Here is a 21,812-nt window from a genome sequence, read left to right as displayed (position 1 = left end):
TCAGGTCAGAGCATCATGCTGACACTGACCTGGGGGGCCTCGGCGGGAAGCCCAAGTAGGGAGGAAGTGGCAGCCCTTCCCAAGAGCCCCTCAAAAGGCGCTCTGAGGACTCTGTCCCACATCGCTAATCCCAAAGGTGGGCAGATGCCACCAAAGGGGTCCTCATGGCAGAGTGGAAAGAGAGGCAGTGATGATGAGAAAAGAATAATGTAGAGCCAGCACTAATGGTCGAAGAGGGCTGGAGAAGGCAGCAGAAGGGAGATAGGCGTGACCAGGTTGGGAGATGGAGGAGGGTCCAGGTGAGTCGGTGGGGGCGGGGGGGCTCTGCAGAAATGGCGGTCCCCAGGAACCTGAGTGCATCCACCCCTCAGCCCAGCATGTGCCCTTCTCTCTCTCTCTCTGTTCTGGAGAAGCCTTCCTTGTGTGCAGAGGGGGTATAGCCAAGCTGTTGGCTGCAACTTTGCCATGGAAAGAAATCAACCAAGAAAGCCCAGTAATGCGGGAAGCGACTGAATGACCGTGGAGAAGTCTGGAAAAAGACAAGGGGGATCTGTGCCTAAAGCCATCAGAAAAGCTTAGGACATAGGCTGAGTGGGAAAAGCAAGTTTCAGGACTCCTTCAGGTCCCTGGTCAGATGTTACCCTCCTAGACCACCCTGTATTCAGGGTAACCCCCCCTCGACCCCCCGTCACCACTGATGCGCCAGACGTATATACATATCATGGATTCATGTGCTCATCGTGCTCTCATTCGAATACAAGGCTCATGAAGACAGGAATGTGCGTTAATCTCGTTCACTGCTGTGTGTTGGATGAATGAATGAATGTACACGGTGTGATAGGATTAATGTAAAAAGATGCATAAAGCAATATACTCTAGCATATGTAATAACACATCTGGAGAGACACTTCTTTCTTAGTAGAGGACAAAAGAGGCCAAGATTGGGAGTGGGGATGAGAGGAAGTCAAAGGAAACTTCAGCTTTGTTTGTACCGTTTTAATTTTCACAAGGAAAATGCAGGCGTTGTGATTCCTGAGGACTGATGGCTAACACTCTTTTAGAGGGTATCACGCACCAGATACCGCTGGAATCGTTGTACACGAATTAACCCATGCATTTCTCACCAGAGCCTATGAGGTGTCTGCTGTTACTATTTCCAATCACCAGAGGAGGAAACTGAGGCCCAGAGAGGCTAAGTAACCAGGCCACACAGCTGGTAAGGGGTTCGTTTAGGATTTGAACCCAGGCCATCTGTCTTCAAAATCCATTCTCTAAACTACAGCCCGTGGGCCAGCCTGCCAACTGTTTTGCTACAACCCTTGAGCTTAGAATGGTTTTTACATTTCTACGCAGCTGAAAAAAATCAAAAGAACAGCGATTTTCATGACATGTGAAAATTACATGAAACTCAAATTTTAGTGCGCGTGGATAAAGTTTTACTGCAGCCAGACGCGCCCATTCATTTATGCAGTTACTGCTTTTGAGCTTTAATGGCAGTAATGAGTGATTGTAACTAAGACTTCTGGCCTGCAAAGCCTCAAATATTTATCATCTGGCCTTTTACAGAAAAGGTTTGTTGAGACCTGCTGTAAACCACCATCTACTCCTCCCATTAATCTTTTTGTTTGTGGGGGAAAAAAAAGAGAGAAACCAGGGAAAAAACACAAAGGCCTGAGCTCTAGCTCTGAATAAATTGCTTATTAGTTTTGTGGCCTCAGTCTCCCTATCTGTAAAATGGGCATGGTGTCCACTTCGCAATGTTGCTATGAAGGTCAGTCGAGCAAATACCTGGTAACAGTAAGAGCCAGTGTCCATCGTGGGTTCCCTCAGTACCAGCCTCCGTGTTAAGTGCTTTATTCACTTAGCAAGTCCATGTCAAGTGCTCTTGGCACCATCTGAACAAGGGACTGTTATTGGGCCCATTTTCGAGATGTAGAAACTGAGGTGCAGAAAGGCATTGTTTGCCCACAGCTAGCAGGTGATAAAGCTGGAACTTGAACCCAGTGTTTCTGACTCCAGAGCCCTCACCCTTTGTAAAATGATTGCTCCTTAGAGATGTGAATCTCTTTTAAACACAAACTGCTGTAGAAGCTTCCGAAGGTGAGGGATCAGCATCATGATTGGGAATGAAAGTTGGACAAACCTGCTGCCCAGGGAAGCCAAGGGCTCGGGAAAGGAGACCCTCTGTCACGCAAGGTTGACTTGCCAAGTGAAGAAAATACGAAGAGGTGGGCTTGGGAGCTGCCACCTGAGGCCGAGACAACCTCCCCTCCTTGCTCCCCCCCACCCCCACCCAGCCTTCCACCAGCTGTCTGAGAGTAAAGCCACAGGTTTCCCGGCACAGCCCTAAAGCCACCCAGTGGTGCTCGGGTGGGGCTTCCCAAGCAGAAAATTTAGTCCTGGGAGCCAGGGGACTCTGATCTGGGGAGATGTCCTGTGACATATGGGGTGAACTGGCTTATCTCACCCAAGTTCAAACAAGAGGCAGAAACTCGGGCTTCCACGGGGCAAAGTGTGAGCAACTCCCACCAGCACCCACGGAAGACACGTTTCTCCCCACACCCGGACCCAGACAGAAAGAGGGGCTTCCTGTCAGCCATGCCCCCCTCTTGTCCTTACAGTCTCTGCCCCCCGCCTCCACCCCTCCCCAATCCCCCTGCTTCCTTCTCCCCTCTCTTAACAGCACAGCTTTTCCGCGCCCTACATGGGACTGTACCCTGGGGACAGGGACCCGCGGCCACACACCCACCCTTAACAGGGAGCCCAGCACCCCGGGAATAGGCACCCAACATCTAAGTGAGCTCAGAAATCATAGCTTCAGCAACAGAAACAGTGGCAAAGGCCAAGCCTGGGAAAGAGGCAGGGAGACTCGCAAGCCCACCTGTCACTGGGGTCCCCAGTCCCCAGGAGCGCCCCCCTCTTCCTTCCCGAGAAATCCTACTGGTAAATGACTGCTTGAGGAAGACAGCCCAGGGCCGCAGGCTAGCAGTCTCTTCGGATGCACTGCGGTTCCTCTTGGCTAACTGAGCAAATTGTCGAAGAAGGTCAGGATGGTGGGGGAGGTGGGGATACGCCCTCCTGGGTGTCCGGCAGGGTGTCCTTGTCCCTGGCTGTCTGCCAGCTGTGGTTGCGAAACTCTGAGCAGAAGCAAAGTCCCCAGGACCCTGGCATCACTGCCGCCCTGCACAGGTGTGGCCAGGAGTACGGAGGTGGGGAGGGGAGATCTAGCTCCCGAATACCCAGGTGTGCCCGCCTCACCTGGGAGGTGGAGTGCGCCTGGCCCAGAGCCAAAGGGAGGCAGGGGGTGACTTCCTCATGGTCTATCGGCCAGTCTCCAGCTTTTGACCTGCATCATCCTCCCACCTGTCTCCCCCTTTCTGTGAATAACTCTGAATTTCTGACTGAGCCCAGGCACCCCAGACTCAACCTGTTCAAGGCTGAACTCTGCATTTCCACCCTCACCCCAACATTCTCCTGGACCCCCATCTCTGCACCCTTCACCTAAACCAGAAAGCAGGGGACGGGGGTGGGGCCTGACTGCCCCCTTTCATGCACCCCACACATCCAGTCAGTGGACATGACCTATCTGGGGGGGTCCACTCCCAGCCGTCACTGGGCAGTGCCACCACTGCCCTGGCCCAGGCCCCGGCCCCCTCTGCCCTCCCTCTGAGCCAGGACTCAGCTCACGTATTGGGACCAAGGGCTGCTTCTCACTGGCGCAACCCAGGCTCATGCCCACCCCCAGAGTCAGGATGGTGTGGTCCCCTCCGGTCCACATGGGTGGATGGAGTGCAGGCACCACTGTCAGATGCATTGCAGACGCCCTAATGCAGCCAGAGGGGACCAGCAAAGGCTTAGCGTAGGTGTGGCTCTGAGGAGGACCAGGAAAGATAGGAGACTCATGGACGTGCAGAACATCTGCCCCGCCCCCGGGATGGCGTAATGTTCCCTGACTCCTGCCGAGAGCTGGCTGCGTGCAGGGCACTGTGTCATGAGCTTTAATCTCTCGGCACTTGAAGCCCTCTCACACCAGCCTTGAGGGGCAGACATAGTAATCACCCCGCACGCTTCCAAATGTACAACGTCACAGAGACTGTTGGAGCCCCTCCAACACCCTTCCAGCTCTATTCCTGTCCCGCTGCCCCCTCCCAGGGAGGTCCTGTGGTGGCCGCTCATTCCCACACATGCATTTAATTCTTTTATTCCATATGCAGACATCTCAAACAATATAAAATATTGTTTTGTGTTTTTAGACTTTATATCAAGAGTATCATATGGTACATAGCCCTCTGCATATCAGGTCTGCGAGATGTATCCATGCGGATGCGTGTAGCTCTAGTTTATTCTTTTTCACTGCTCCATCATTGCATTGTCCTGGTGATGGATAGTATTGGTGGCTTTAAAAAAAATCATGTTTAATCACAGCCAATCAAGCACATGTATGGTTCTAAAAGCGAATAGTGAAAATGGGTTTATTATGAAGAACAGCAGCTCTCTTCCCACCCCTCCCCACCCAGGGTCCCAACCCCTCCGTTTCACCTAAGAGAGTTTTGCAATGTTTTTAGATCCACTACTAGTTACAAGGTATTTCTAACGCCTTTAGATCATGTTCCACAGTTATAGCAGCAGCTCTTTGATTTGTGTCACATAGAATGTTATTTTTAGGTAATGGGTTCTACAGGACCCCCTTATAAAGCCTTTTTTTACTCCCCAAAAGTATTCATAAAAAGTATTCAAGGAAAAGTATATAAAGTAGCAAATGACTTTCTCCCCTCTCTCCCCTTATCCTGGTCCCCAGTTAGCACTTTGGTCCTGGATTTTCCCTTGGTGCTCAAAAGCATATGAAGGTAGGGGTTTGGTTTCTCCTCTCTACCCTGCCTCCTACTCTCTCCCACAAAAAAAAAAATAGAATCTTCCAGAGTTTGTAGCTTGCTCTTTCCCTTAACAGTGTATCTTGGACAACTTTCTACCTCGGTAACTACAGACCTGCTGCCCTTTTAATGTCTGCACGGCGCTGCACAGTATGAAAGCATTGCAAGTTCATTATCATCTTCCCATTACTGGTCACTGTGATGCAGTGACTGTCCTTGTGCACATAGGCATAGAGCACGAAAGTCCCTGGAGGCAGGTACCTCTAGAGGCACAGGTACACCTGGAGTATGTATGTATTTGGTACAGTTCACTTCAGGGTGGAAGCTGTAGCCACTTCTTCACCTTTCTCTTTTCTCTAAAATAATATCTCTTTTTGAAAGTTATCATTTTGGACAGAGCTGCTTCTGGAGAAGCAGAAGGCAAATTTTTAAGAACTCATTACCTTCATAAGAAATCAGCAGCTAAAGATTTACCAAATTCAGGAAGAGTTTAGGCAAATCTCAGCTTCTTAGCTGAGCTTTTAAAGCCCTTGTTTCCTGTCCATCACTTTTCCTCCCACTCTTCTCTCCTCCTGCCCAGTATCTAAGTGGGTCTCACTTTTCTGGAGACGCTACTGCATGCCTGTGTTTGTGCTGCTGCTTTGATTGTCCCGGCATTGTACCTGATGATTGTTCACCCTCTTTCTATTCCTCAAACACAAGGCAAGTTCATTCCTGCCTCAGAGGCCTTGCATTTTCTGTTCCCTCTGCCTGGAACACTTCCTCTAGATCAGTGATTCTCACTCCTGGCTGCACATTGGAATCTCCTGGTGAGCTTTTAAAAAGTCTAATACCCAGACTGAACCACAGACCAATTAAACCAGAATCTCTGGAAGAGAGCCCAGCCATCAGTAAAGCTCCCCTGAGGATTCCAGCAAGCAGCTGAAAGTGAACTCCAATGATATAACAATAGATCTTCCCATGCCCAGCTCTCATCACTCAGGTCTCAGCTCAAATGTCACCTCCTCAGAGAGGCCCTCCCTGATTGCCCCAGCTAAAGTATTCCTCCCACTCCAGCTCCCAGTTACTCTTTGTCACATTTTGTCTAATTTCCTTCTTCTGTCACACGTAGTCACTATCTTGGCTCTTCGTTTATACGTTTGTCTGCTCCCGCCCCCAGTACAGACCCTCCAGGATTGCAGGGATGTATCCACCCTGCATGATGGTATCCCTGGAGCCTTGAAAAGACTTCAGGCTTAGGGACCAGCACTCAGGAGGCCTGGCTGCAACATTTATCAGCTGTGTGACGTTTGGCAATTCACTTAACTTCTCCGGGTCTTCATTTCCTGTTCTGGAAAACAGGGTTTATCATCACACCTACATTCTAGGGCTATATAAGAATTAAACAAGCTAATGCATGTAAACACAGAGCAATTCCTGGAGCGCCATAAGAACTCAATAGTGTTAGCTATTATTATTTTAAGATCTATCACGAATGAATGACAAATTGTAATTCCTCTCCCGTCCTCCCTAACCCCTTCTCTGCTTTTTTTTTTCTGTTGTGCATAACATCATTTGACATTCCCTGTTTTACTTGCTTATTTATTGTCTGTTTGCCCCTAGACCGTCGGCTCTGTGAGGGATTGTCTATTTTGGTCACTGCTGTGTCCCCGATGCCCGGCACGGCGCCTGGCACATGGCAGGCGCTCAGCACGGATGCCCAGCTCCTCACACCTTCTCCTGTCTCTCCCCACCCCCCAGGACTACCTGACAGACCTGATCACCAACGACAGCGTGAGCTTCTTCCGTACATCCAAGAAGATGTACCCGCACAGGCCCGTTCTCATGGTCATCAGCCACGCAGCCCCTCACGGCCCCGAGGACTCGGCCCCCCAGTACTCAAGACTCTTCCCCAACGCATCGCAGCACATGTAAGCTTCGGGGCGCTGCCTGCAGAGCTGCTGGGTGGCACGAAGGTGGGAGGGTCCGGCTCGGTCACAGTGATGTAATGACAGAGACGAGGCTATCTCTTGTCTCTAATCCTCCCGGTTTAAAGAAGCCAGGGACACACAGCTGATCTCTGAGGAAACTGGGATACAGATCCAGTAATAACAACGCAAAGCAGGCAGCAAGAGTTTTTAACTTGGGACCCACATCCTCCCACCGAGAGGTCTGTGGGTAGAACAGCATTTCAGGTGTATACCCGTATGATAGTTTTCCTTTGCAATCTGTGTATTTTATTTTGCACATTTTAAAACACTTTGGAGAAAGGGTCCATAGCTTCCTCAGACTACTAATATATTCACAGCCTTTATAAGCTGTTGACTCCATGGCAGGCTCTGTGCTAAGCCCTGTGCGTTGCAGTGAATCCCTGAATATTCCCAGTGACCCTTGGTGTATCAGTTATCTATTGCTGCATAACAAGTTACCCCGAAATTGAGCAACTTAAAACACCAACGCGTGTCACCACGCCGTGTCTGTGAGTCAGGAAACTGGGAGTGGCCTATCTGGAAGGTTCTAGCTCAGGGTCTCCCGAGGTTGTGAAAAAGGTGTCAGCTGGGGCTGCCGCCATCTGAGGCTTGCCTGGGGCTCACTCACACGGCTGCCCCTCAACCAGCAGATCTCACCATCGGGCTGATGCAGTCTTTTATAACCTAATCTCAAAGTGACACACCATCTCTCCCACATTCTATTGGTTGCCCAGACCAGTGCTCCTACAGTATGGGAGGGGGTACAAGTGTGTGATTACCAGGAAGTGGGGGCTATTGAGGGCTCTCTTGGAGGCTGCTTGTCGCACTTGGTATTCCCATTTTACCAATGGGAAAACCCGAGGCACAGAGAGGTGAGGTAACTCCCCTAAGGTCACCCAGCTGGTAAACGGCAGAGCTCGAATTCAAATGCGGCGCCCATTCCTGCCTCCCATCTCTCTGCCCACCCCTCCAGTCCTCCTCCCTCCAGCTGGCTAGTAAATCCTTCTGGAAAGTTCTTCTGCTTTTCTCTGCCTCAGACCACCTCCTGCTTAGCAGCGACACTCAGCAGCCCTTGCTGTGACATTGGGGCGACGAGGACTGGGTGATTTGGAGCCCGCCTGAATATTCCGGGTGTTTAATTTCCATTGCAATCAGAATGCACTGCCCTCCTCAGCCCCCTTGCCGTGATTACTTTCTGACAGAGCCCGGAGTGGCTCTGAGAGGATGAGGCAGTGTGTTAACCTGCTGATCCCCTGGTCTTTGGGGAGCAGGATTTGACAGATGGTGGAGAACTGCATTCCAGGGACTGCAGCACCCCTCTCACTCCGCAGACGGCAGCACTGCCTCTCTGCACATCTGCCGTGGCTGCCCCCCACCCCAGCCCTCTCCTCCTGCCTGAGATGCCAGCCTCCCACCCTCACCCACAGCCCACCTTTGAGGGAGGGGGCATGTGGCCAACTCAGTCCCCCTAAGGGAGGAGCCGCGGAGTGGGGGAAGGTACACTTCGCTTCTTCAGTGTCTCCTCTAAAAGGGGTGCTGGCACCCTGCCCCCCAGCAGCCCTGGAGTTTCATGATGAGATGGTTTGACATTGCCTGCTCATTTATTTTCCCTTTGAAATGAAAATTATAGAAATTGAACATGAGCAACGCCTGCTGCCGTTACTTACCCAGAGCACCCCCTGTGCCTTATTAGGGCTATGTTTGAAAGGCTCTCTTATCTCTGGGGTATAATCATTTTCAAAACAAAACCCAAAACCAGAAAGTTCTGCAGCTGGGATGTTTAATTATGACAGTCAGGAGAGCTGAGGAGGGGACAGAGTTCCAGATCTTTCTATCACGAGACTCCTGTCAGAGACTCTCACCCCATCAAGCCTTGTGCCATGTTCTCGGGCTGGGCTTGTGGGTTCTGAAAAATGCTGCTCGTTGCGATGTGGTCCCACTGCACCGGCCCAGGGCCCCATCCACCCCCCAGCCAGCTCCGTACACGCACAAAGATGCAAACAGATGCACGCAGACACACACAAACACACACACACACAGATACAGACACAAATACGCAAAGATACAAATAGATACATACAGATATATACACAGATACACAAATGCACACAGACACACGGAACTCAGACACAAACACACACAAAGATACAAATAAATACACAGACATATATAGACACAAATGCACATACAAACACAGGCATATACATACAAGCACATATACGGACACACAGATACACATACACACAGATATGCAGACATACACAGAAACACACGCAGATACAAAGATACAAGCACATATACACACACACACAAACGCACATAAAGATAAACACAGATGCAAACACAGACACACACAAACATGAAGATACACAAGCATACAGACACGCACACACAGAAACATACACAGACACACAAACACACAGAGACACACACAGACAAAAGACACATAGGCACACACACCCACAGCCCCCAGAGCTTCCTCTGAAGCGTGGCATCTGAATGGGTTCACGGACCTCTCCGTTTATCACGGGAGCCAGGCCCGAGCTCACATCCTCGGGGTGGGGCTGGGAGCCAGGGCTCCTGCCCCTCGGCCTCCAGACACACGGTGGGAGGGGCCGGAAGGGCCCCCAGCCCAAGAGGGGATGTTATGCTTCAGGCCGGTTGTGAACGAGCAGACATTCCTCGGATTCTTGTGGAGGTGAGGGTTTCGACTCTTTGTTCAGCAGGCATCTGGGTTCATGTGAAAATGTGACACCATCCCGGGGTAGCAGGGGGAGCCTGGCCTCAAGCAGGGGACCAGAAAGCCGGCCTCGGCCCCAAGCAGGACCCCAGGCTCCGCAGCCTGCTGGCCTCCAGATCCTGCTCGAAAGACGTCTCCAGAGAAAGGGCCTCCGAAATCAGACTCTTGACAGACTCACCCCTCACTGTTCTCAAGGGCAGACGCCAGCCCGAGAGAATCTAAGAGATTCAGGGATGATTGCTCAAAATTACATCCTGAATTGGGCCCCTGGGGCCACGGGAACAATTTTCCCAAAACCCCCAACAGCCCCAAGGGCATCTCTTTGTGCAGCCCCTGGCCCAGCAGCACCCCTCCAGCTCCTCGGTGGGGGAGGGCGGCAAGGGGGGTTGGCCCCGCTCCTGGGATGTTCTACACGAGGGTCAGGCCCTAAGCCGGCCCACAGGAGAGAGCGGCGTTTCTCATAATCAAAGGAGGCCGCGGGCTGGCTTGGATTTAGCGGCAGGAGACCAGCCAGAAACTCAAGCGAAGTCCAGGAGGAATCTTATGACTCACCCCCGCTCTACATAGCAACAGTCTCCACAGCTATCAGGCTGCACCACAAGCTGACGTGTCCTTCCTTCTACCCCGGGGAGGGAGGGGCTGAGGTCCTGACGAAGGAAGGGAGTCTGGGGCCCTCCTACCCTCCCCCACGCCCCGCAGCCCTTGCCCCCTGAAGAGCCATCTCGAAAAGCTTTTTGTCTTCAAGCAGTGGAAACTTCCTCTCTTTGCAGCTTTGCCTGGGGAGGGGGTGGGTAAGACCTGAGGGGAGCCTTACCCTCCAGGATCACCAGACCCTTTGCGAGGGACACCCATGCCTTGTGGGGTTTCCCACTCCTGGAGCTCAAACCCCAGCTCTGCCTTTGGCAAGTCTGTCCCCTCACTGAGCCTCCGTGTCCGCATGTCTCACACAAGGAGAAGGAAAGCACCAGTTCCTAGGACTGTTCTGAGTATTAAATGAGATGATGTAGGCAAACCCTTCCGGGTGTGGCCAGCGCGTGGTCAGTGCCCATTCGGGGCTGGTCAAAGATTACCATGTATTTGTTCGTTTATCATTAGGCATCACAGCTGACCCCACAGCAGAAGTCACTCCAGTGACGGAGCCAGTGGCTCCACCGTCCACTCAGTGAGACCATGGGCAGGTCTCGGAACTCCTCTGACCCCGTTTCCTCTTTTGTAAATGGGAAATTAAACCACGCGGGAAGAATAGCTGTGACAGCTAAGTCAGAGAACGTGGCGTGTCCCAAATGGACACATTCAGGCACCGTCCTCACAGTTTTGCCTATTATGAACCTAATTTTTAACCAGTTTCCTTTTTTTTAACCAAAATCTATTGCAAAAGGAAATTCAGTAGTCACGCCTTAATTGACCACGATAACTGTCACTTGCCATCTACCCAAGGTAACTGAAAAGTAAATGCAGTGCTATTAAATTAGAGTTGGGTGCTGTGCCCACAGGAGGCCCTCTCCTTCTTTCAAAAGGGAGGCGAGCAAATTCTAGAGAGGTGCTGAGGAGAGCCCGGCACAGACGGAGACTTTAGCCTTCACGTGATGGGCGTGCTGACCGGGCTTAAATGGGAGGGACGTTCTCCCTTTGGGGCTCCAGGTTATCTACGGCTGTGCCCCCCAGTCTTCCCACGTGCATGCCCCGCATGTGGAGAGATGCTGACCTAACGTGGGGCAGAGCCCCCGACGCTCTGGCGTCCAGATGGGGGCGGTTTCACCCCAGCGCGGGGAGGCTGCTCCCCTGAGGCGTGGGGGGACCTGGGGGCGGGGCCCAGGCACCCCCCCACCCCCGGCCTGACCTGACCTCTGTGCCTGTCTGCCCGCCAGCACCCCGAGCTACAACTATGCGCCCAACCCCGACAAGCACTGGATCATGCGCTACACGGGGCCCATGAAGCCCATCCACATGCAGTTCACCAATGTGCTGCAGAGGAAGCGCCTGCAGACCCTCCTGTCCGTGGATGACTCCATGGAGACGGTAGGCTGCCCTCCTCCCGAGCATCCCAGCCACGCCAGGCCTGCAGCCTCCCTGCCCCTCCCCCCACACCCCTCAGAGCATCCTCAGCTGGAGAGGAATGGAAACAGAGGCAGAAGGCAAAGGCGCCGTTCCAGGCCAGGGAAACAGCTCTGAGCAATCCAGACGAAACCCCTGCCCTCGGGGAACTTGTATTCCAGCTCTGATCTGTTCACTGTAGGAGCCGCCTGCAGCTGCGCACATTTTTTTAGCAGCTTTATGGGGCTACGATTCACATAGCACCTAGCTCACCCAATTCAAGTGTATGTTTCAGTGGTTTTCATATGTTGGCAGGGTTGTACGATCACGGTCGATTTTAGAAGTTCCATCTCCCCAGAGAGAAACCCCGCAGCCCTTAGCCATTACCCCAAACTCCCCTCACCCCTTCGCCTTAGCCACCTGCTCATCTACTTTGTGTCTCTGTGGATCCTGGACATTTCATGTAAGACGAGTCCTACAATATGTGGTCACTCAGTATGATGATTTCAAGGTTCATCCAGGTGGGAGCATGTTCAGCGCTTCGTTTTTTATTATTATTATGGCTAAATAATACTCCATTGCATGGATGTATTTCTTAAATTTTATCCATGACTGTTTAAATTCAGTAAAATACAACGAAATTTCAAATTTAGTTTCTCGGGTGCACTGGCCACGTTTGAAGTGCTGAATAACCAAGCGTGGCTGGTGCCATAGGTGTCAACATTGCCGGCACTGCAGAAAGTTCTGTTGCGCAGCACTGTTGTAGATCACAGACTCCTGCCCCAGGCCATTCACTCATTCACTCATTCACTCATTCACCCAACAGCATTTGTCGAGTGCCAGCACACATGGGACACAGCAGGGAATAAAATGACAGAGGTCCCTGCCCTGATGGGGCGTCCATTCTAATGCAGGGACGTAGTCCACGAATAAGTAGAAGAGGGGGAGGTGAGAAGTGCTGGGAAGACAAGTAAAGGGGGACAGGAGGTGGGGAGGCTACGATGATGCATGGGTCAGCCCCAGGGGCCCCGCCGAGAGGTGACAGTTGAGTGAAGACCCGAAGCCGGAGGGACAGGGGCCTGAGCCCCCAGCACAGCATCGTGTTTTGGGACAGTGGGCCGGGCGCACTGCCCGCCTTCCCTCCACGTGTCCTCACCACCCCGCCTGCGTTTCAGATTTACAACATGCTGGTGGAGACAGGTGAGCTGGACAACACGTATGTCGTGTACACCGCCGACCACGGCTACCACATCGGCCAGTTCGGCCTGGTGAAAGGGAAGTCCATGCCCTACGAGTTCGACATCAGGGTCCCGTTCTACGTTAGGGGCCCCAACGTGGAGGCCGGCTCGCTGTAAGTGCATCACCCACCCCTCCCCAGCACCCCAAAGTCCCAGGGAGGCCTCCAGGCTCCACGGGCACCCAGATGGGCAAGCAGCAGGTAGCTCAGCGGGCAGCCCTGAGCCACTCCCCGGGGCGGCACACGATTCAGGCAGGCGGACCTCGGTGCTGAGCGAAACGGTGGTGATGCCACCCGGGGAGGATTGCATACCCCTCTACTGGGGAAGGAGAGGCCGGGAGCTGTTAGCACCTGTGAAAACAGACTGTCCGCGGTGGGCACTGTGCCGGGGAATCGGGGACCTGGACTGTGTATGTGTCACCGTCAATGCATGGGGGTGCCACCTCGACTTCTGTCTGGCCTGAGCGGTCTTTGGGTCTGGAGGTTGTCAGGGAGGAGCCCAGCCATCTCGGCCCGGGCGGAGTCATCCGCTGAGATCAGCTGGGCCAGCTTGGCCACAGCGCTAAGGGAAGCAGCCTCCCCCATCCTTCCTCGAGGGCCACGTGGGCCCTTGGCCAGCATTGTCCTTGGGTTAACCTTTGAAATGACATGTTCTGGCAGCAAAAATGCCGTGTCTGGGGCAGGGAGAGGTAGAAAGGCCAGGAATCACAGCAGCAGCGTCCTCGGATGAGCCTAGACGTCATGGAGACCAACTCGAACGTGTTTTGAAATGCAGATAAATCACCGTTCAGGTGCGCATCAGGTCTGACTTCCATCTGAGCCGAGAACACACGCAGGCACTGACTCGGCTTTCTTCAGAATTCCTCCCGAAAGGGCGTTGGTGGCGCCGTCTTGGGACCAAGATGTTCCCACCGCCTGGGATGTTTGGTGGAAATTCCAGAAAGCAGACAGTGTGAGCTCTAGCCCAGCCTCATCACTGCTCCTCTGCCAACCTCATCAAATCCCTGCCTGTCTGGATTTCAGGGCCCCGCCTATAATAATAGCTATTATAGCGATAGCTGTGCTGATCCAGTGCTGATTCTTCAGGCTTTGGTCTAAGCACTTATATCCAGGTAATCCACTTACGCGTGACAGCAACGCTATAAGGTGGATGCTAGTATCGTCCCTGTTTTAAACGCAAGGAAACAGAGGCACAGGTTAAGTTGCCTGAGGTTACATGGCACAGGGGGGAAGGAGCTGGAATTCGTCTCAAAACTGGGACTTTGATATTTGTAAATGTTTTTCCTTTTTAGGTAAGAATATATATGACCATTAAAGTCACTGGGATTATTTGCTTTCGAAAAACGAAGGTGGACAGAACTATAATCCAGCATCTCTTATTGTATTGGTCAGCCTCAGAGTCTGTGATCTGGTTCTTAGGACCCAAAACCACAGAGAAAGAGAGTGCTAATGTCAGACTTGGGGCTGACAGCCAGGACTCCTTGAGTTGTGAACGGAAATGACTCTCAAAATGAACAAGGCAAATAAAATAAGATATGAGGAATGCAGTCACTAAAGTAACTGGAAAGTCCAAGGTTAGTGCTGGCTTCAGGTATGGTGGGATCCAGCAGTCACACAATGACAACAGGAAGCTCTCATTTTCCATCTCTCAGTCCTGCATCCTCTGAATTGGCTTCATTCTCAGGCCAGCTTTTTTTCTCATGGTGGCAGGGTCACCACAGCCCCAGACTTTTTGGCCGTTCAGCTTGGGAAATGGCCTAAAAGTGGTTTGAATGGAAGCCCTGAGGCTGACTCTCACTGCCCTGACTGGTCACGTGTCCATCCCTGAGCCACTCACTGTAGCCAGGGTGATAGAAAACCTTGTGTGACCGGGCTGAGTACATCAGGTGGTGGAATCTGAATGGGGCCAGGTAGTGCCTCCAGAACTGGAAACTGTTCCCACCAAGCAAGGTGTGGGTGCTGGGTGGGAAGAGCAGTCCTGTCCATCCCACCCAGCCTGGGGGCAGCAGGATCCGTGGACGACCTCAGGTCAATCCAGCTGCTAGTTGCCAACATTCACCCTGGCGCCCCCTCACCCAACGGACTTTTCCAGCTCCCTCCTCCTGCCTGATTAAGTGGTCTGGTCACGCCTCTTGCTAGCTTCAAGCCCCTCCACCAGGCAGCTTCACCCACCTTCCCCAGCCTCACCCCCATGACCACCCCAGTGTCGCAGGAATGGGGACCCCTTCCAGAACCCAAGAGTGGGCTCTTGTCTAACACTCAGAAAGGAATTGTCCGAGGAGACACAGGTGCTGACAAAGCAAGAGAATTTATTGGGAAGGGGAGCCCAGGGGGAGAGCAGGAGGGTCAGGGACCCCAGGAGAACTGCTCTGCCACGTGGCTCACAGTCTGGGGTTTTACGGGAATGGGGTTAGTTTCCAGGTTGTCTCTGGCCAATCATTCTGACTCAGGGTCCTTCCTGGTAGCCCGCACATCGCTCAACCAAGATAGATTCTAGCGAGAAGGATTCTGGGAGGTTGGTAGGACATATGGACTGGCGTCTCCTCTCTCCTTTTGACCTTTCCCGAATTTTTCTGATTGGTGGTAGCGTGTCAGTTCCGCGTTCCTTACCAGGACCTCCTGCTGTAAGATAACTCATGCAAATGGTTACTACCTGCCTGGTCAGGACGGGCGGTTTCAGTCAGTGGTTCCCCTGAAACCAGCACACCTGACTACCTGTCCAGTGTTCACAAGGTGCTGGGCTAGGGAGAGAGAGGAAGTGAAAGACATCCGAGACCCTCGGACCCAGGCCCTGCCCCCCAACCCCAGGGAACCAGACAGGGGCAGGGAGGGCACTGTGCCACCTTGATGGAGAATGTGTCCATGTGGCCATGATCCATCCAACCGGTGCAGGCCCTGTGCCGGGCACAGCCTGAAAGTCACTTAACCACCATGTCGGGAACACCCCATGTAGAAACAGGACACGGGAGAAGTGACAGACGCATGGCAGCGGTAAATAACAAAACTCACTTAACTAACACTTACTGAGCACCTACTGTGTTCTCTAAGTGTAAAAGTACTACAGATAGAGAAGTGAACAAGACAGACAAAAACGTCTGCCTTCCCATTAGATTCTAATTGGGCAATAGACAATCAACCAGATAAATGAGTAAAATACATAGTAAAATGCGAGGGTGACAAGGCTTCAGGAGCAAGACAGAGCAAAGAAGGGGCCGGGTGCAGTTCTAAATGGGGTCCTCAGGAAGGGCCTTGTGTCAGTAATCTGTGCTGTGTAACAAATCACTAGAAACTTAGCAACTGAAAGCAACACACGTGCTTTATCTCAGAGTTTCTGTGGGTCAGAAGTCTAGGCGTAGCTTAGGTCGGTCCTCTGCTTAGGCTGAAATCAAGGCATCAGCCAGGGCTGCTGTCTCATCTGGAGGCTCAACTGGGGAAGGACCTGTTTCCCCACTCCGGGGGCTGTTCAAGGGCAAACAGAGGACTTGAACTCACACAGCCTGCCTCTCAGAGTATTCAGCAGGCGTCCTTGCTAGGGGCGAGTTTACGGCAGCTTTCTTCTTCAAAGCCATGAGAAATGAGGGAGGGACAGCTAACAAGACAGAGTCGTATGTCACGTGACATCACCTTGGTCTGACATCCCCATCACCTTTGCCATGTTCCAGCTGTTTGGCCCACCTTCAAGGGGAGGGGATCACGGGGGGGTGTGGACCCCAGAGCACGGGGATCTTGGGGCCACTTGGTAATCGTTGAGGGAAGAACTAAAGGTGGTGAGTAAGAGTGCTCACTGGAGTCTGGAGGAAGAACATTCTGGGCAGAGGGGACACAAGGACAAAGGCCCTGAGGCCAGACTGTTCTTGGCCTTCTAGGAACAGCAAGGGGGCCAGTGTTTGCCTCAGAGGTTCAGAGAAGGGTCTGGGGGAAGATCCAGGATTTGGGGTGTGTCTTAAAGGAAGGTGTCCTTTGTTCAGAGAGTGGGGGCAGAGAGGGCATTCCTGGCAGAAGAAACAGACAAGCAGAAGCCAGCTGGGGCCTGTGAAGTGCAGCCCCTGTGGTGGTGTGGAGGGTACAGGTTAGGGGTGGGGTTTAGCTGAATTGGGGCAGAGAGGGGAGCTTTGAGGTCTGAGGTGCAGGAGAGTGACACGATCAATGGCAGCTTTCCCACCTTCAGGGCGTCAGCCCCTGGCGGTCTCCATCCCTCCGGCGGCCCCTCTCCCGAGGGAGGCTGGGTCATCACAGCCCAGGTGACTGAGTCCTGCTCTCCATGCCTCCCTCAGGAATCCCCACATTGTCCTCAACATTGACCTGGCCCCCACCATCCTGGACATCGCAGGACTGGACATCCCCTCGGATATGGACGGGAAATCCATCCTCAAGCTGCTGGACACAGAGCGGCCAGCAAATCGGTGAGGGGCCGGGGTGGGTGCTGGGGTACCGGGCATCCCGAACTGTATGAACTCGTGGCCGAGCCGTGTGGGTCTGAGAGGGGGTATTTCCAAGGTCAGGAGCTGGGGCTCTGGGGCCCCCCATCCTGACCACTTAACCTGCCGTGGGAGAGAAGGAAGCCCCCTTTCTAAGAGTCCACCTTCCCAGCTGGAATATGGCCACGGTGACCAGTCGAGGACCCTCCAGAGCTAAAATTGTATAAAACTTGAAAAAATATCAACAGCAGTTAACACTAATTAAGCACGTACTATATGCCAGGCCTTTGCTATGCTTTGTAGGGGATTTTATCATTTTGATCTTCACAGTAACGCAGTGAGGTAGGCATTATTATGATCCCATCTTAGCAATTTGGAAATTGAATCCAGAGAAGTCAAGTGACTTGTCAGAGGTCTCTTGGCAGGTCTGGACCCAACTCCGGGCATTCAGCCTCTAGGCTACAGCTAGAGTCTCTTAATCGCCATGCTCTAAGGCCGGATGGTATGATGGGAACATATTCCTAGGTGTGCTGGAGGCAGAAAAAAGAACAGTGATGGTGAGCAAAAACTAGGTGGGAAGGTGAGTTGGGTCTGGTGGGGACAGGAAAGGAGGACACTTTCACTGCTGTGGCAGCAGCGACATCTAGTGGCCACCAGTGCTACTGCCCACTGAGTTAGCCTCACAGCACTGATGGCAGCCTCCAGCTTGTATCTCCTGCAGCTCAGCGGGTCCAGCCCTGATGGGCACTGTCTGTCCACATCCGATTGTCCTGTAGGAGGAACCACCTCTGTTGAGCCTCCTCCCTCTGACTAGAAGGTGTTATGAGCTGTAAGAGTACAAAATGGGCATGTTTTGGGGGGTGGGGGCACTGGGTTGGGAGCCAGGACACCCGGGAGTCAGGTGCAGGATGGAAGCTTCCTCTCTCAGCCTGAGGCCCCATCTGGGAAATGGAAATGATAGAGTGAAACTACATGAAATGCACACTTAAATTACACAAATCCAACTGCAGAGGATCAAAGAGAAAGAAATCCTGCCAAAACACAATGTAATTAACCTGAAGTCGGGACAAGTTGCATCTGGTGCTGAACTAAAGAGGAAGCGATCTCTTCTGACACTGGGGAACTGTTGGACTTCCTGGGAGGCACGGAGACACACACACACGACTATGTGTGACTTAGAGCAACTTTGACCTGGGTCATTTCTGCCCCATGTACCTTCAGACCCAAGTCTCTGGGGAAATACAGCTCTGCCCTGGGGGTTGTGAGCATCCCCCGCTCGCCCCAACTGCCCCCCGGGTCTGTGCTGATTGTGAATCAAGGCTGGCTCTGAGCACCATCCCTGCCTCTGGGAGGACAGAGGGACGCGTGAGCCCCACACATTGATGAGAAGATGGAAGTGTGCTTTTTTCCCCCAGGTTTCACTTGAAAAAGAAGATGAGGGTCTGGCGGGACTCCTTCCTAGTGGAGAGAGGGTGAGTGCCAGGGCCTGGAGGAGCTGCCCCAGGACGTTTGAGCTGAGCAGCACCCGGGTAACCCCCTTCTGCCCCGTCCCAGGAAGCGCCTGGCAGCCCCACCTGCACCCATGATATTAAAGATCTCACTGTCGAGGGCAGGAGGGATCCCATTGCTATTATGACACCTTCCACCAGGGGCTGGGAATTTGTGTCCACAGCCTCCTGTATACAAGGAAGCCCGTTCGCTTTTCCTATGGTTGACATAGAATTTGCATCTGGAGGCCACCTGTATCCTTCAGACACGTTTTGTCCTGTCTGTATAATGTCTCACATGCTTTTTAACTTAATGCCAACTCATGTAATTTGGGAGGCTTTTTATAAAATGCCCATTTCCTTTTATTTCTTTTTTTGAATTTTATTTTATTTATTTTTTTATACAGCAGGTTCTTATTAGTCGTCCATTTTATACACATCAGTGTATACATGTCAATCCCAATCTCCCAATTCATCACACACACACCCCTGCCGCTTTCCCCCCTTGGTGTCCATACGTTTGTTCTCTGCATCTGTGTCTCAATTTCTGCCCTGCAAACCGGTTCACCTGTACCATTTTTCTAGGTTCCACATATATGTGTTAATATACGATATCTGTTTTTCTCTTTCTGACTTACTTTGCTCTGTATGACAGTCTCGAGATCCATCCACGTCTCTAGAAATGACCCAATTTCGTTCCTTTTTATGGCTAATATTCCATTGTATATATGTACCACATCTTCTTTATCCATTCGTCTGTCGATGGGCATTTAGGTTGCTTCCATGACCTGGCTATTGTAAATAGTGCTGCAGTGAACGTTGGGGTGCACATGTCTTTTTGAATTATGGTTTTCTCAGGGTATATGCCCAGTAGTGGGATTGCTGGGTCGTATGGTAATTGTTTTTAGTTTTTTAAGGAACCTCCATACCGTTCTCCATAGTGGCTGCATCAATTTACATTCCCACCAACAGTGCACACACCCTCTCCAGCATTTGTTGTTTGTAGACAATCCCCATTTCTTAAGTCTGTTGACAATCAGAAGATGTGGCCCAGCTGGACCTGCATCCTCCATGGTGACCCTACACCAGGGCTGAGCGGGGCCGTGCACTCCTCCAGAGCTGGGCGGCCAGCCCCACTTCCACTCTCTGCCCCACAGCAAACTGCTCCACAAGAGGGACAGTGACAAGGTGGATGCCCCGGAGGAGAACTTCCTGCCCAAGTACCAGCGTGTGAAAGACCTGTGTCAGCGGGCCGAGTACCAGACCGCGTGTGAGCAGCTGGGGCAGGTGAGGATGCTCGGCTGGTGCCCTGGGGCTGGGGAGGGTACCCCTGCCCTCCCTTCTTCCCTCCCAGTGGCCACCCCGGCTAACCACGACCCAGGCCTGCTCCTCGGCCTTCAGACCAGCGGAGCCAGTGGGGCCAGCGCCCCTGCTGATGTGTGAGACGCAGGGTGATGCCAGGTGGTACAGGCGACACTCAGAAAGTTCTTCCAATCCTGCTCACATTAGAGGCAAAGTCTCCTGGGGGTGCATGTGTGTCTTTAGCTGCTGTGACTCATGCCCGATCCCTCTTTAACAAAGACATAGCCAACCTCTGCACAATATTTACACAGTTAAATAAGCATTTACATTGTATTCACTCTCCCAGAGCATCATTGTGGCTGGTTTTCCACTTATATAGGAATAATAGGAAATTACCTTTTTAAGTAAATAAGTTTAAGTTTTAAAAATGTGAATTGATTTCAAGAGAAATATTAAGGAGATTATAATCCAGGTAGTATTTAGAGGTAGCAGAAACTGTGACTCATGTTTTGGAGAGTCTGAACTTCCTGAGGAGGCCGAGGTGGGCGCTGGAGAGGAGAGGGGAGGGGTGGGGGCAGAGCCTTGTAAAGAGGGACGCAAGCAGGAGGCGCGGTTCGGAGGTTGCAGGGAGGGGAGGGCTGACGAGCAAGCAGGGCAGACAGTAGGTGCTTCCCTGCCTCGGTCTGTGAGCTGGGACTTTGAGCTCGTCCACGGCGGCTCAGGCCTGAAGATGCATGCCTGTTTCACCAGTAAGAATAAGTAAAGCCAGGGCCTCCACATTCCATTTCTCATTAATAGACCAAGGCTGCCAAGGCCAGGGCATGAGCTGGGTGGGTCTCACAGGCTGCATCCAGGCAGCTCTGTCTTATCACTAGACTCAGAATTAGCGCCCGCCTGTCCTCGTGGCTGTGCCCCCGGCCGCCCAGCGCTTGTTCACCACCCCCGACCCCTCCCCATGCTCTGGAGGGCATCTTGTCTGGGAAGTGCCTGCCTGTGCCACTGAGCGAGAGCTTTGGGTTACACTGGAGCAGCATTCAGTACTGCCTCTGTGGCCGGGCACAGTTCCAGGCACTGGGGCCCCAACAGCCTCAGATGCCCTGCACGGAAAGCCCTGCCCTCCTGGAGCTGATGATCTGGGCAGATCCCAGAAACGGTTCCGATTTCAGTTCTGAGCTACAAGAAATGAGCCGATGAGACCAAGGGGCCCTTTGTCCCCCTGGGATTGTTGTCGAATCCCCCTGCTGGCCCATCCCCACTGTCTCCCTGCAGATGTAGGGTCTGGCAGTCCCAGGAAGGGGAGAGGGCAAGTATCGCCATCTTCAGAACAGATTATCTGAGCGCACTGCTTAACCCAAAGCAAAGGAACGCCGGGGCTGGGTTGGGGGCCTAGACTGGCAGCGGAGGCATCGAGCCACGGCCCCCAGACTTACAGCTCTAGGTCCTCCAGGACCCCAGCCCAGCCCAGACATTCCCCTGCCAGCGGATGCAGTCACGGCCCTGCTCAACTGCCCTCCCTCCCCCAGCCCCCCAGCCCCAGTGCCACTGCCCGTCTCATGCTGCACCTTCCAGGAAGGCCCTTCCCTGCACACGAGCCATGCCCTGCAGCCCCGTAGCTTCGCTTAGAGGGGTCTCCCTGTGACTGGGCGCACCCTCGGCCACAGCGCATCACCCTGGGTACCATTTCTGTGCTCCTCGCACGGTGGACAGGTGTCCATCCATGATGGAGCAGCTCGTTCCAATCACAGAGCCCGTTTGAGCCCGTGTCCAGCTAAGG

The 21,812-nt window shown here is 52.8% G+C and overlaps 1 protein-coding gene across 8 annotated transcripts in view; it reads left to right on the top strand.

The window, feature by feature from the left end:
* SULF2 (sulfatase 2) overlaps positions 1 to 21,812 on the top strand; it is a 163,255-nt gene that overhangs the window by 117,318 nt on the left and 24,125 nt on the right. For 7 of the 8 annotated variants that reach the window (XR_016387938.1, XR_016387939.1, XR_016387937.1 and 4 more), the window contains 6 exons: positions 6,612 to 6,781; positions 11,429 to 11,579; positions 12,770 to 12,945; positions 17,106 to 17,234; positions 18,665 to 18,721; positions 19,894 to 20,023. Coding sequence is in view for 2 of the 8 variants with exons in the window: in XM_030762892.2 (XP_030618752.1) it covers positions 6,612 to 6,781; positions 11,429 to 11,579; positions 12,770 to 12,945; positions 17,106 to 17,234; positions 18,665 to 18,721; positions 19,894 to 20,023 (813 nt within the window). In the remaining 6 variants the exon portion in view is untranslated. The remainder of the gene's footprint in view (positions 1 to 6,611; positions 6,782 to 11,428; positions 11,580 to 12,769; positions 12,946 to 17,105; positions 17,235 to 18,664; positions 18,722 to 19,893; positions 20,024 to 21,812) is intronic. The other variant, XR_016387941.1, reaches the window with a different exon arrangement.

The sequence above is a fragment of the Delphinapterus leucas genome, chromosome 15 (genome assembly GCF_059928025.1).
Source record: "Delphinapterus leucas isolate spDelLeu-1000000601 "Yukka" chromosome 15, BTC_Dleu_Yukka2, whole genome shotgun sequence".
In the NCBI taxonomy this organism is placed as follows: domain Eukaryota; kingdom Metazoa; phylum Chordata; class Mammalia; order Artiodactyla; family Monodontidae; genus Delphinapterus; species Delphinapterus leucas.
The sequence above is the reverse complement of the archived record's forward strand: the minus strand, read 5'-3'. Positions and strand labels throughout refer to the sequence as shown.